The following is a 13,175-nucleotide window of genomic DNA, read 5'->3' on the forward strand; positions in this document are numbered from 1 at the left end:
ATGAGGCTCAGTATTGCTATTTTTCTTTTTACCTGGTACTTACTGCAGATAGTAGGTACATAGCAATTATTTAATAAATACTTGGTTAGATGAATTCTGAGAATAATACTTATTAAGAGTCCTGAATAAATGTAGGTGATAATAGTAGTGTTTTCCCCCTAGTGATTTTGTGCTAGAAAAAAATAGTATACAAGAGGTGTAAGAAAAAACTTACTGAAAAATCATAAAATTTTCATATATGATATTCCTTGTAGTCTTGGAATATCATAAAATTATGATAAATATGATTTAAATGATAGCAGAGTATTATAATTAAAATAAAAGACCTATAGGAAAAGCTAAATATATACTTTCCCTTTTCATAGTTAATTTCCTGGGGACTTACTTTTTGTGTTTAAAAAGAGCTACCTGACAGGGCATCTCCCTTCCCCCAAACTTTCATTTTTTAAGTTCTTTTTAAATGAATTCTTAGCTCAGACATGTTTCTGAAAAATGAGCTTCTCAATCCTGGATGTGGTTCAAGAAAGACAACAGGCCTCATGACCCACTCAGATTGGCCGGGCACTCAGTCTAGTTCCCTAGCCTTACCCTCCCCTTCTGCTCATGTGACTTCACCAGGTTCTTTCCCAGAAACCTCCTGCCACATGCATCTTTCTCTGTTTGAAATTCATTGGAGAGAATTTACATAATTTAAGTAAGAATGATATATAATTACCTAAACATGGATTATACTATTTATAAAAAAATAGAATACATGAGATCTATATATAACATAAACACATGACATTTATAAATAAAATGAATATATTTATAATTGGTCCCAGAATCATGTCTTTAGGTGTGGGATTTGATCTACTCAAATTTATTGTTTCTAGTAAACTGTGTGATTTAAGGCAAGACAAGTAAGCTCTGCAGCCATATCTATAAATTGAGAGGATTCTGAATAATTTAATTTCTAATGTCTCTTACAGCTTAGAGTCTACTTGATTCCTTGGTGATTTAACAGAGTACTTTTTAGACATAAATCAGAATTTCTCCATCTTAGCATTGACATTTTGAGTTGGATAACTCCTTGTCATAGGGGCTGACCCACGCGTTGTAGGATGTTAGCAGCATCTCTGGCTCTACTCACTAGATGCCAAGAGCACTTCCCGCCCACTTTAGTTGTGACAACCAAAAATACCTCCCAATAGGCAAATGTCCCGTGAGGAAGGCAGGGTGGGGTACAAAACCACTCCTTGTTGAGAATCACTGACCATAAGAAGCAAGCAGGATTTTAAAGAAACACGGTAGCATAAATTTCAATGCAATTTCTAATTTGTACCCTTAAGTTTAGTATTTTAAATGATTTTAATCTTTATGATGCCTTACACAGTCTTCCTGTTTAAAAATTGATAAAGGTCTCTAATGCAAGAATTTTAAAGTTTTGATCATTGCTGTCTTTTCTGTTCATACTCTGCCCTCATCCTACCTGTCCTGACTTACTGCACATTCCACGCCTAGCTCGTGGCCTTCATTCCAGCTGGTTCATCTGTCTTCTTTCCTCTACAAACACCATTATTAAGCTTAAAGGATACTTTCCCACAGAATAAACACTACAGGTGGGCAGTATTAAATAGCCAACTTTAACTCAAACCACTGAATTCTGTGTAAGGGTCCATAGCAGTGTCACATGTACTTTAAGAATTTATAACACTAGACAATCCCCTACCCTGTAAACCAGGCTAGAAGAATGCCCTCTGGGAGAAACACTCTGAGTCAGGTACAACAGGTTTGAGTATAAGAGACAATCTAAATCTTAATTTCTCTTTTCTGGATTCCTTTAAACAAATGAAATTTTGTTCACAAAAATTAAAAGGAGAAAAGAGCTGTTTTCCTAGGAGAGTGTTCCACCACCTCTTTCCCTCATTTCCACCTGAAAGACCAGGAGTCTTTCAATGGTCTAAAAAGCTTACCCTGAGAACACTCCACCAGGGTTTTTGGGATCTAGAACTGTAGACTGTTACATACTTATCTGACTAAATTTGGACCCCGTAAGCCAGTTCTTGTTGCACTCCTCTTCTTCTGAGATATTATTTTCTCCTGGTTCTGGATTTAATTGGTCACTTTGACAGCAGGCATTGATTGTTATGATCTGGAGAGAAACACACTTGTTAGAACACAGTCACGTGAATCCAAAAGCATTTTGAGTCACATTAATAGAGGCACCACGGTGAGGAGCGTGGTTGTTAATACACTAGCTGCATATTAGAATCACCTGAGAAGTTTTGACACTCAGGCTGGCAAGGACACAGCCACCCATGTGATTTCTCTTTGCAGCTGTGGTTAAGAACCAGGGTGCGGAGCAGGGGTTCTCAAACTTGAGTGTGCATCAGGGCTGGGGTGCTGGGGTAAACCACAGATCACTGAGTCTCACCCCCAGGATCTCTGATGCAGTAAGTCTAGAAGGAGGGAGAATCTGAATCTCTACTAAGTTCCCAAGTAATGCTCATGCTGCTGATAGGAGATCATATTTTGAGAACCACTGGTATGGAGCAAAAAATCATAAGGCTTAAAGCCAAAGGACTGGTTTTGATATTCTAACTCTGTCACTTAGAAGTTATGTGAACTTGGGCAAATCATTTAAGGTCTCTAACCTCCTTCACCACTAAAATAAAAGATAGCCAACAATATGGCTGCCCTATGTAATTCCCAAGTATGGAACAAATAGGATGAATGGGTAACTACAAAGCACTAAACAAATGCAAGTTGAGTACTTGAACTCAGTTGCAATTTCTAGTTGAACTCTAGCCATTTGAACTATTCCAAAAATAAATCTACTTAAATGCATATTTCACGGGATTCCAGCAAGTCATGGCATTTTCACTGAAAGAACAGCCTTCCTTATTGAGCTAAATCTCTCCCCTGCAAGGTGGTTTTACATAATTGTCTCAATATTTGTCTCTTCACTTTTGTTTCTCATTCTAAAAAGAAGGCTGAAGTATTTTTTAAAATGTGTCCAGATTACTACTTGGAAAAATAAGTGCAAAAGGAAAAGTGAAGCAGGGTATTAAGACCGTGAAAGGTGAATTCTTGCAGAATTCCTAATTCAGATCTAAGACTTTCTAACAATGTATAAAAAGATTCACTGAATGAAAATGAAAACAGCATACCAAAATTTGTAGGATAGAGCTAAAACAGTGCTTACACAGAATTTTATAGCACTAAATGCCTATATCAGAAAAGAAAGCCTCAAATCAATGAGCAAAGTTTCTACCTTAACAAACTAGAAAGAGAAGAGCAAGTTAAAACCAAAGTAAATAGAATAAAGAAAATAATAAAGATAAGAGGGGAAATCAATGAAATAGAAGTCAGAGAAAAATCAGTGAAACCAAGAGCTGGTTCTTTGAGACAATCAATAAAATAGACAGACCTGTAGCCAGACCAATCATGAAACAAAGAGAGAAAGCACAAATTTAAAATGTTAGGAATGAAAGGAGTGATGTCACTTCAGATCTCAAAGACAATAAGAGGATAATAAGAGGCTATAAAGAACATTATGCCAATAAATTCAACAACTTAAATAAATTCCTTGGAATACACAAATAAACAAAGCTCATTCAAGAAAAATTAGATAACCTGACTAACCCTATATCTATTTCAGAAATTGATTTGTAGTTTAAATCTTTCCTACAAAGATGGTTTCATTGTTCAATGCTACTGAACATTCCAGATTGAAATAATATCAATTTCTTACAGATTCACCCAGAAAACTGAAGAAGTGGGGACACTTTCCAATTTATCAATAAACCCAGAATCACCCTAATACTAAAACCAGACAAAGATATTACAATAAAAGTGAACTAAAGACAAATATCCCTCAAGAATACAAATGCAAAAACATCTTATCAAATTTTAGCAAAATAAATGCAATATATTAAAAAATAATACATTATGGCCAAGTGGGGTTCATCTCAGCAAAATTGATTCAATATTCAAAACATTAATCTAACATAACAAAATCAATTAACTCAATTCATCATATTAACACAATCAAAAGGAGAGCCATCTAATAATCTAAGTAGTTGCAGAAAAAGCATTTGACAAATGCTGTCATCCTTTAATGATAAAAATTCTCTGACAAGTAGGAATAGAAGAAAAGTTTTTCAACCTGATAAAGGGCATCTACATAAAAACCTACACCTGACATCACACTTAGTGGTAAAAGACTAAGTGCTTTCCCCCAAAAGCAGATACGAGGAAAGAAAATCTGCTTTTACCACTTCTATTCAATATTGTACTAGAGTTTCTAGCCAGTGCAATTAGGAAAGAAAAAGAAATAAAACACATCCATATTGGAAAGGAAGAACTAAAACTATATCTATAGACAGCATGTAACTTCTAAAGAAGTTACAAAAAATCTACTTAAACAAGTACACAAGTACTTTTAGCAAGGTTATAGAATACAAGACCAATATAAAAATATATTTCTGTATACCACAAACAAATAATCAGAAATCAAAATTGTTAAATAATGACAGTTATAATAATATTTGAAAATATGAAACACTCAAGGATACACTTAACAAAAGATTTTTAAGACTTGTACATTGCAAACTATAAAACATGACTGAGAAATTAAAGAATATCTAAATAGAGAGATATATTATGTTCATGATTCAGAAGACTCATTATTGTTAAGATGTGAACTTTCCCCAAATTGACATATAGATTTATGTCAATTCCATTCACAATCCCAGCAGGCTTCTCTGTAAAAATTGACAAGTTGATTCGGAATTTACATAGAAATAAATGCAAAGAATATAAAATAGCTACACAACTTCTTGAAAAAGAAAAAACAATTTGGACCTGCAATATATGATTTCAAGACTTATTATAAAGTTATTGTATTCAAGATAGCATAATATTGGCATAATGATAGACAGAAATTGATTCATATATGTCATAGATCTACACAGTTAATTTTTGAGAAAGATGTCAAGGCAACTCAATAGGAAAGAAATATCTTTTTACCAAAAAACATTAAAAAATTTTGGAATTCATATTCATGAAAGAGAGAGGGAAGAATGGAGGGAGGAAAAGAGGGAGCTCAGTTTTTACCTATTACCGTATAAAAATTATCTCAAAATGGATTCTAGATCTAAATGTAAGAACTACAACTATAAAACTCCTAGAAGAAAACATAAGAGATAATCTTAGTGACCTTGGTTTTGGCAAAAAAAATTTAAATGTGATACAAAACCAAAGACTATAAAAGAAAAAAAAATTTGACTTCATCAAAATAAAAAATTTATATACTTCAAAGAAAATTTATGAAAATGAAAAGCCACGCCACTGAGAGAAAATACTTGCAAAAACATCTATCCAACACAGGACTTATCTCTAGAATATATAAAAAAAACTCTTACAACTTTATAATAAGACAACAACCCAATTTTTTAAATGAGCAAAATATCTGAACATGTCAGTAACAAAGATACAGTCATGTGCCACATAACAATGTCTCAGTCAATGATAGACCACATATACAATGGTGTCCCAGAAGATTATAATGGAGCTGAAAAATTCCTATCGCCTAGTGATGTCGTAGCTGTCATAATATCGTAGCATAATTACTTTATTTTGCATAAATTTAGTGTAACCTAAATGTACAGTGTTTATAAAGTCAACAGTAGTGTCAGTAATATCTTAGGCCTTCACATTCACTCACCACTCACTCACTGACTTACCCAGAGCAACTTCCAGTCCTGCAAGCTCCATTCATAGTAAGTGCCCTGCACAGGTGTACCATTTTTTATCTTTTATATAGTATTTTTACCATACTTTTTCTATGTTCATATACACAAATACTTGCCATTGTGTTATACTGGCCTACAGTGTTTGGTATAGTAATGTGCTGTACAGTTGTGGTCCAGACCCCTGGGTCTGTGGCCTGTTAGGAACCAGGCTACACGGCAGGAGGAGAGCGGCAGGCCAGCAAGCAAAACTTTATCTGTGTTTACAGCTGCTCCCCATCGCTGGCATCACCGCCTGAGCTCCACCTCCTGTCAGATCAGTGGTGGCATTAGGGTCTCATAAGAACTCAAACCCTACTGTGAACTGTGCATGTGAGGGATCTAGGCTGGCATTCCTTATGAGAATCTAATGCCTGATGATCTGAGGTGGAGCTGAGGCAGTGATGCTAGCACTGGGGAGCGGCTGCAAATACAGATTATCATTAGCAGAAAGGTTTGACTGCACAATAAATGTAATGCATTTGAATCATCTCGAAACCATCCCCCCAGCCCTGGTCCCTGAAAAAACTGTCTTCCATGAAGCCAGTCCCTAGTGCCAAAAAAGGTTGGGGACTGCTGCTGTATAGGTCTGTAGCCTAAGAGTAATAGGCTATAACATACAGCCCAGGTGTGCAGTAGCCTATACCATCTAGGTTTCTGTAAGGACACTCTTATGATCTTCACACAATGACAAAAAAAGCATTTCTCAGAAAGCATCGCCATCGTTCAGTGATGCGTGGCTGTACAGATGGCAAATAAACACATGAAAGATGCCTAGCAGCATTAGTCACTATAGAAATGCAAATGAAACCACCATGAGCTACCACTACACACCCACTAATACGACTAAAATTAAAAAGACTGAGAATACTGGATTAGTGAGTGCTATGGTTTGAATGTTTGTCCTCTCCAAAACTGATGCTGAAACTTAAACCCCAGGGTAACCATATGAGAAGGTGGGCCTTTAAGAGGTGATCGGGTCATGAGGCCTCTGCCTCTTGAATGGATTAATTCATGCATGGATTAATGGACTAATGGGTTATTGAAGGAGTGGCTTAGTTATCACAACAGAGAATCTGTTATAAAAGCTAGTTTGGCTGCTTTCATGAGCTCCCTTGCCCTGGGACACCCCGCACCACCTCGGGACTATGTAGAGAGTCCCCACCAGCAAGAAAGCTCTCACCAGAGTTAGCCCCTCTGTGTTGGATTTCCCAGCATCCAGAACTGTAAGAAATATTATTAATCTCTTTTCTTTATTAACTATCTAGTCTCAGGTATTCTGTTATAGCAACACAAAGCAGACTAAGATACAGAGAATGCGGAACAGCTGAACTGCTCATAGTCTACTGGTGGGCATATAAAATGTTACAATCACTTTGAAAAGCAGTTTGGAAGTTTCTTCAGAAATTTAAAAAACCACTTCCCCCATAACTCTGACATTCTGCTCCTAAGTATTTACCAAAGAGAAATTAAAACATAGGTCCACAAAAAAAGATTTGAAAACAAATGTTCATAACAGCTTTTTCTGGAATATCCAAACACTGAAAACAATCCAAATGTCCTTCAGCATGTGAGCAGATAAACAAAGGGCAGTATATCCACTTTAATGACTCAAACTTATATCTTCACTCCTTCCTGTATGTAGAATGCTATTTTGTGTAAGTGGCAGTTTACAATAAAGAGAAATGAAGCTCTGATAGGCCACTGGCTTTTATAACAGATCCAATCTCATGATAACCAACCCATTCTCTCCATAATTCATTAATCCATTAATTTGCCCAAAACCTAAAAGAATAGCATACACTTACTGGCACTTGTAGTCCTTGTGTATTCCTCCTTTTCTTTGCCAGTCTCTTGTCTTTGGCTAGCATCTTTGCTGTGATCCAAGCTGACTGCCCTATTTCTGAGGATCTTGAAAGATCTGTAAGGGAAATGGTCTACGTGAGAAAGTTTATGACAGGATGGGAGGCCCACTTTGTTGTACAGAAAAAGCTGAGAGAATGGGAAGAATTTGAACACAGGTAAGAGTCATAGATAACAAATAGTAGCAATGCAAAGGATTTAATACTGGTTTTTAAAAAAATGTTTACTCCTTACTTTTCATCTTAGAGCTCTTCATCAATTTCTCCTCCTTGTGGAATCTAAAGCTATGACTCCTAGTGAAAGGCCTGTCTCTGCGGAGAGAATTGATCCAAAAGGATGTGTTTAGCTGGAGCCATGGTCCCACCTTTGAGCAATCACTACTCGGGGCCAGTCTTGCTGAAGAGCTATCAGACAGGGAGCTGCTCTGGCTCTGCGACTGGCATTGTTCACTCTGAGTGAAGTCACTGCTGCAAGTGGAGGGCAAGCAGGTTTGCCATTTTTTCTTAATGCTAAACACACCAGTTTCATCACCTTCTGAAAATGCCCAGTTCACGTATCCACCTCCAGTCTGCATGCTCTTGACTTGGGAAGGAAGGGAAGTCATTGTCAGGGGTGCAGGGGTGCAACTCAAAGTGGGTAGCACTTGCTCCACGTTGCCTGGCTTGCCTGGTATCTGAGCCATCGGCTGGTGCTGCTCCATGGGCTCAGCCACTGATGGCTGGTCTGCGACAACGGGGCTCTGCCAAGGCAGGTGAACAGGAACCTCGCTGTGCACGACCTGTTCAGCTGCCAGCACATCTGGACCTCCTTCCACAGATGGTCTGGACAGAGGCAAAACAGTTTCTACAGAAAAAGGAACTTGCTTTGGACTAGAAGGGACAGGGAGAAATTGGCCATACTTCGAGTGTGCTTGTCTATTAGGAGACACCCCAAAAGCAAGTCTCCTATTTTCTGTTTCTTGCTCTTCCTGGTCATCTCTTACATTCAATGCCTCTCTCTGACTATCTGTAGTCTCAGGAAAGGCCCCCCTCTGCACTCTTAGGGGGTGCTGGCCTCTGGCCTGGCTCCTCAGCAAAGAAGGGGGCATGCTATAATACTGGTATTTCTTCTTCCCAGACATCTCCATGCTGCCTAGAACCTCTGCAAAGATGACATTGTTCCAGCTGTGGGGAAGTTTTCTGCAAGTAGAGTGTTTTCTGTTGGCCAGGAGAGACTCATCTTCTTGCAAGGTGTCAACAGCAGACAGGACTTTTAGGGTGTCCACAGTCAGGGCAGAGAGGTCCTGCAGGTGTCCCACCTGGCTGTCCAAAGACATTAAGGAGTCCTTTATAAAAGACACTTTTTCATTCATTTCTTTCAGCTGGAAGTACACCTCTGTAACCCTAATAGTGAAGGGAGGAAGAAAAGCAATAAGCACATTAAGTTGGTGGGGATTTGCCTTGCTCTCTCCTGCCCTGCTTCTATCCTTAGGCGGCTCCTCAGACAACTGGGCTGCTTCCCTGAGTTAGGCCTGTCTTCTGCCTTCTTCTCTCTCCAATATGTGTTCTCAGCCCACGTGATCTGCTCCACTCCTATAACTCCCACTATTACCCCAAGGAGGAAAAATTACAAATCTACATTTCTAGCTCTTTATTTCCTTCTAATATTTCCAAACCACATTTCCAGCTTCCTGCTATTTATTCTGTCAATCATCTGATCAATCATCCCATTGCTATTCATTAATATATCTATTTATTTATTTACATGACAAACACTTGAATACCTCCTACTGGAAAACATTTCACTGTTTTGATCGGGAAAGGGGATCCTGAGGAAGCAACTAGAATGACACGAACAGAATTAAGGATCACATATGTAATTAGGAAAAAAAAAATTACAGGTCTTTAAAAAAAAAAAAAAAAACTCCAACTCTACACTTCAAATAGGCTTCCCAAATTCCAAACAGAATCCATTTCAAAAGACCTATATTCAGCCTGGAGCAAATTTTTAAAATGACTTTGAATACTTTAACCCAAGATTATGATACTCAACTATTGATTCATGTATAAGCAACAAAACACATCTTCTGTTACGCAAGTGCAAAAATAAATTACAACTATTACGTACCCATAATAATTTAAAATTTTAAATTTAAAAAGTAAATTATAAGTGGAATTAAATGTAACAATTTTATTTAGAGAAAAGTGGAGAGTGAAAGAAAACGTTGGTTACTATTCATCTGTACGATCTGTGTAAATATCTCTATGGGGGGATGTTTTGTTTTGTGTACCCCAAAAAGGATGTGTTGAAAACCCCAAACCCCCAGAATGTGATCTTATTTGGAAATTAGGTCTTTAAAGAGGTAATTAAGTTAAAACATAGTCAATAGGCTAGACCTTAATCCAATATGGCCGGTGTCCTTATCACAAGGAGAAATTTTGACACAGACACGCACAGAGGGATGACAACGTGAAGACACATGGGGATACGTTAACCATCTACAAGACGAGGCACACCAAGGCTTGCCAGAACACCAGAAGCTAGAAGAGGCAAGAAAGGATTCTTCCCTAGAGACATCAGAGAAAGCATGGCCCTGCCAACACTTAGATTTTGGAGTTCTAGCTGTCAGAAGTGTGAGACAATAAATTGCTGTTATTCTAAGATACACAGTTTTTGGTATTTCGCTATAGCAGCCCTAGGAAACTAAGACAGTTAGCTAAGCTTAACAATCTATTGAATAAATTACAACATATATCAGATTTGAATACATAAAAAGAAACTTACATGTGAAAATATAATACAAAATTTTAAAACAAAAATAAATTGGAAAATTAGTATTCTAACAAATTTGATGAGGCATTGATATTCTTTAATGAATCAAAAGCTTTTACAAAGTATTGAGGAAAAACATTACAAAGACTCCTAGGGACGAGAACAGATAGTTCACAAAGATACAATACAAAAGACATGGAAATACAGTAAAATAGTATTTTACTAGGTAATCAGCGATAAAAATTAAGGAGATAATGAGTTCTTCTATATTGTAACATTTGTTTTTTTCTTTTTAAAAAAAAAGAGTAAAACAACCCCATGGTGGCAAGGATGCCATAGTGTGACACAACACACATAAAGAGGCTGTAATTTCACCATGCTAAAGCAGACAGATAGTTGTTACATTATGAGATAGAATATTACACAGACATTGTTGATAGTTATTTTCTGTGGGTGTCTGTTATGCAATGCTGTTATATGTTTTTAAATTTAAATTTGGTATAAAAATTTTGTAAATAGGCCGGGCACAGTGGCTCACGCCTGTAATCCTAGCACTGTGGGATGTCAAAGCAGGAGGATCGCTTGAGGTCAGGAGTTTGAGACCAGCCTGAGCAAGAGCGAGACCCCGTCTCTACTAAAAACAGAAAAAATTAGCCGGGTGTAGTGGCGTGAGCCTGTAGTCCCAGCTACATGGGAGACTGAGGCAGGAGGATCACTTGAGCCCAGGAGTTGGAGGTTGCTGTGAGCTAAGCTGATGCCATGGTACTCTAGCCTGGGAAACAGAGCTAGACTATGTCTCAAAAAAAAAATTGTAAGTAAAGAAAAAATAAAAGTTAAAATATATTTATAAAATATATGCAATTATTTGAAGAAAAGGTTTTTGATGTGTAAGAGGGAAAAAAATACAAACTTGTATCGTTTTAACTGAAAATATATAGAGGACTAAATGGGAAAAAAGCCAAAATTTTCAGTGAGCTGTGTCTTATGATACTGTTTTTTCTTTCTTTTCTTCCTCTGTTTTGTTCTTCTATTTGGGGGAAGGGAATACAGTTTCAATTTTTCAATAACGGAACTCTTTGATAAACAGGATTAAAGTACAAACCAGCAGGAGAGGGAATCTAACAAAGAGGTACATGGCTGACATGACCATTGCAGAAATGAAAAATTATCTCCAGTCTTATTTGGGAGCAGGGAAAAGCAGTGATTATAATATGAAGAGGTTAACACTCAGTTGTAACAAATACTTCCCAAAATAGTGTTAGACTTCCCATCTCTAGAATCCATCTCAAATCATAGGGATTGAAAGAACTTCTGCTTCTTACTGGGAGCTTTGTAAATAGGAATTTAAAAAAAAACAGGATGGTATTTTCCATTTTTATTATATTCCATGTGGGTTAGAACCCTCTCTTTCTTGCTTCTGCTATGTAACTCAACTTCTATAACTCAATAGAGGCTTAACAAATGCTTTCTGACCTTCTGGAATCTGCAAAATTAGAATTGGCAAGGATGATGTGGGAAAGAGCACAAAATATATGTATATTCCTTTCCAAATATGCTTAATTAGAGCCTCTCCAGCCAGTGCACTGTTTCATCTAATTCAAAAACAGTACAGTCTGAACAGCAGTAATGGAGACTCATTAAGTTCCATTAGCAGCAGTCACATCGAATGGACACAATAGCAACCAGCAACTATTCACAGCAACAGGTAACACGCTTCAATAGAAACCTGTTAGACAAGTAACCTGGTCACCTTCAAATTAGGCCCTCTTGCTTTTACAGGTGCTTTTTCTAAAGCTCAACGTCCTGTGAAGCATATTTTAATTATATTCCTAGACCACCAGCTACATTAATTTAATCTAGCCTTTTAGTCATTCTGACACATAAAGTAAATTCTTATAATTTTAGTTCCCTCTGTGCAAGGCATGAGGATAAAGGAAAGACAAGAATGGTAATTGTTTTATTGGAAGCCTTTGGACAAGATACTTCAAAATGAGATAATAGCAAATATAATTATAATCATCATGAAAATCAGAATGTTCACTGAGTGCTCACTATGTGCCAGGCATTTTACAAAGGTTCTACATGTACGATTTTATTGAATGCACATAACAACCCTATAAGGAGGCATTACTTTTATCCCTTTCATAGGAAAGAGGTTGGGTCACATAGTCAGTCACGTGCCTGGCCAGGGAGCGAGTGGGACATCAAACACAGGCAGCCTGACTCCATATTCAATGGCATTGAGCACTGCATTGCAGGACCTCTCAGCAATTCCACTGGGATCTAGGCGAGTTTCTTTTGGGGGGACCTAGAGTCCCACGAAGTACTGAATGAATTTCACCAACATTTCCCAGGCAGAGAGGTGTTCACAGACGTTCCTCAATAATGTTTCACAGTCAAATAATGATGGGACCTGCTCAAGCTGTAACTCTCTTCTGTTGAGTTACAATGCACATTATGTTAAAGCATGTAAATCTTTAAAAACCACAGCATTTCCCAAATATAATGCACTCAAACGTGCTCAATGTGAAAAAATAACTAAAAACATCTTACTCCACAGAACACAGAGAAGGAAAAGCTGGCTTACACTACTAGGGTCAAAAAAGAAGCTACTGTTGCAAGTAGGGAAAGAAAGCAAGGTGTAAAACAGCCTTATCACACTCTCTTTTTTCCACTTTCACAACTCACTTAATTCTAGAAGGAGTAACATTCATCCGGTGTCGGGCATGTGGCAGGGAGGAGGGGATCGGTGTATTCATACCTAATGGGTGTGCTGTGCACCGTCTG

The 13,175-nt window shown here is 37.5% G+C and overlaps 1 protein-coding gene across 1 annotated transcript in view; it reads right to left on the reverse strand.

The window, feature by feature from the left end:
• The window catches only part of TRPM6 (transient receptor potential cation channel subfamily M member 6), a 119,224-nt gene that overhangs the window by 30,500 nt on the left and 75,549 nt on the right, over positions 1 to 13,175 (reverse strand). Inside the window, exons 27-29 of the mRNA XM_045562611.1 lie at positions 7,872 to 9,019; positions 7,583 to 7,695; positions 2,011 to 2,134 (exon numbers count right to left, since the gene is read on the reverse strand). Of these exons, the coding sequence (XP_045418567.1) occupies positions 2,011 to 2,134; positions 7,583 to 7,695; positions 7,872 to 9,019 (1,385 nt within the window). The remainder of the gene's footprint in view (positions 1 to 2,010; positions 2,135 to 7,582; positions 7,696 to 7,871; positions 9,020 to 13,175) is intronic.

The sequence above is a fragment of the Lemur catta genome, chromosome 10, assembly GCF_020740605.2.
Source record: "Lemur catta isolate mLemCat1 chromosome 10, mLemCat1.pri, whole genome shotgun sequence".
In the NCBI taxonomy this organism is placed as follows: Eukaryota; Metazoa; Chordata; class Mammalia; order Primates; family Lemuridae; genus Lemur; species Lemur catta.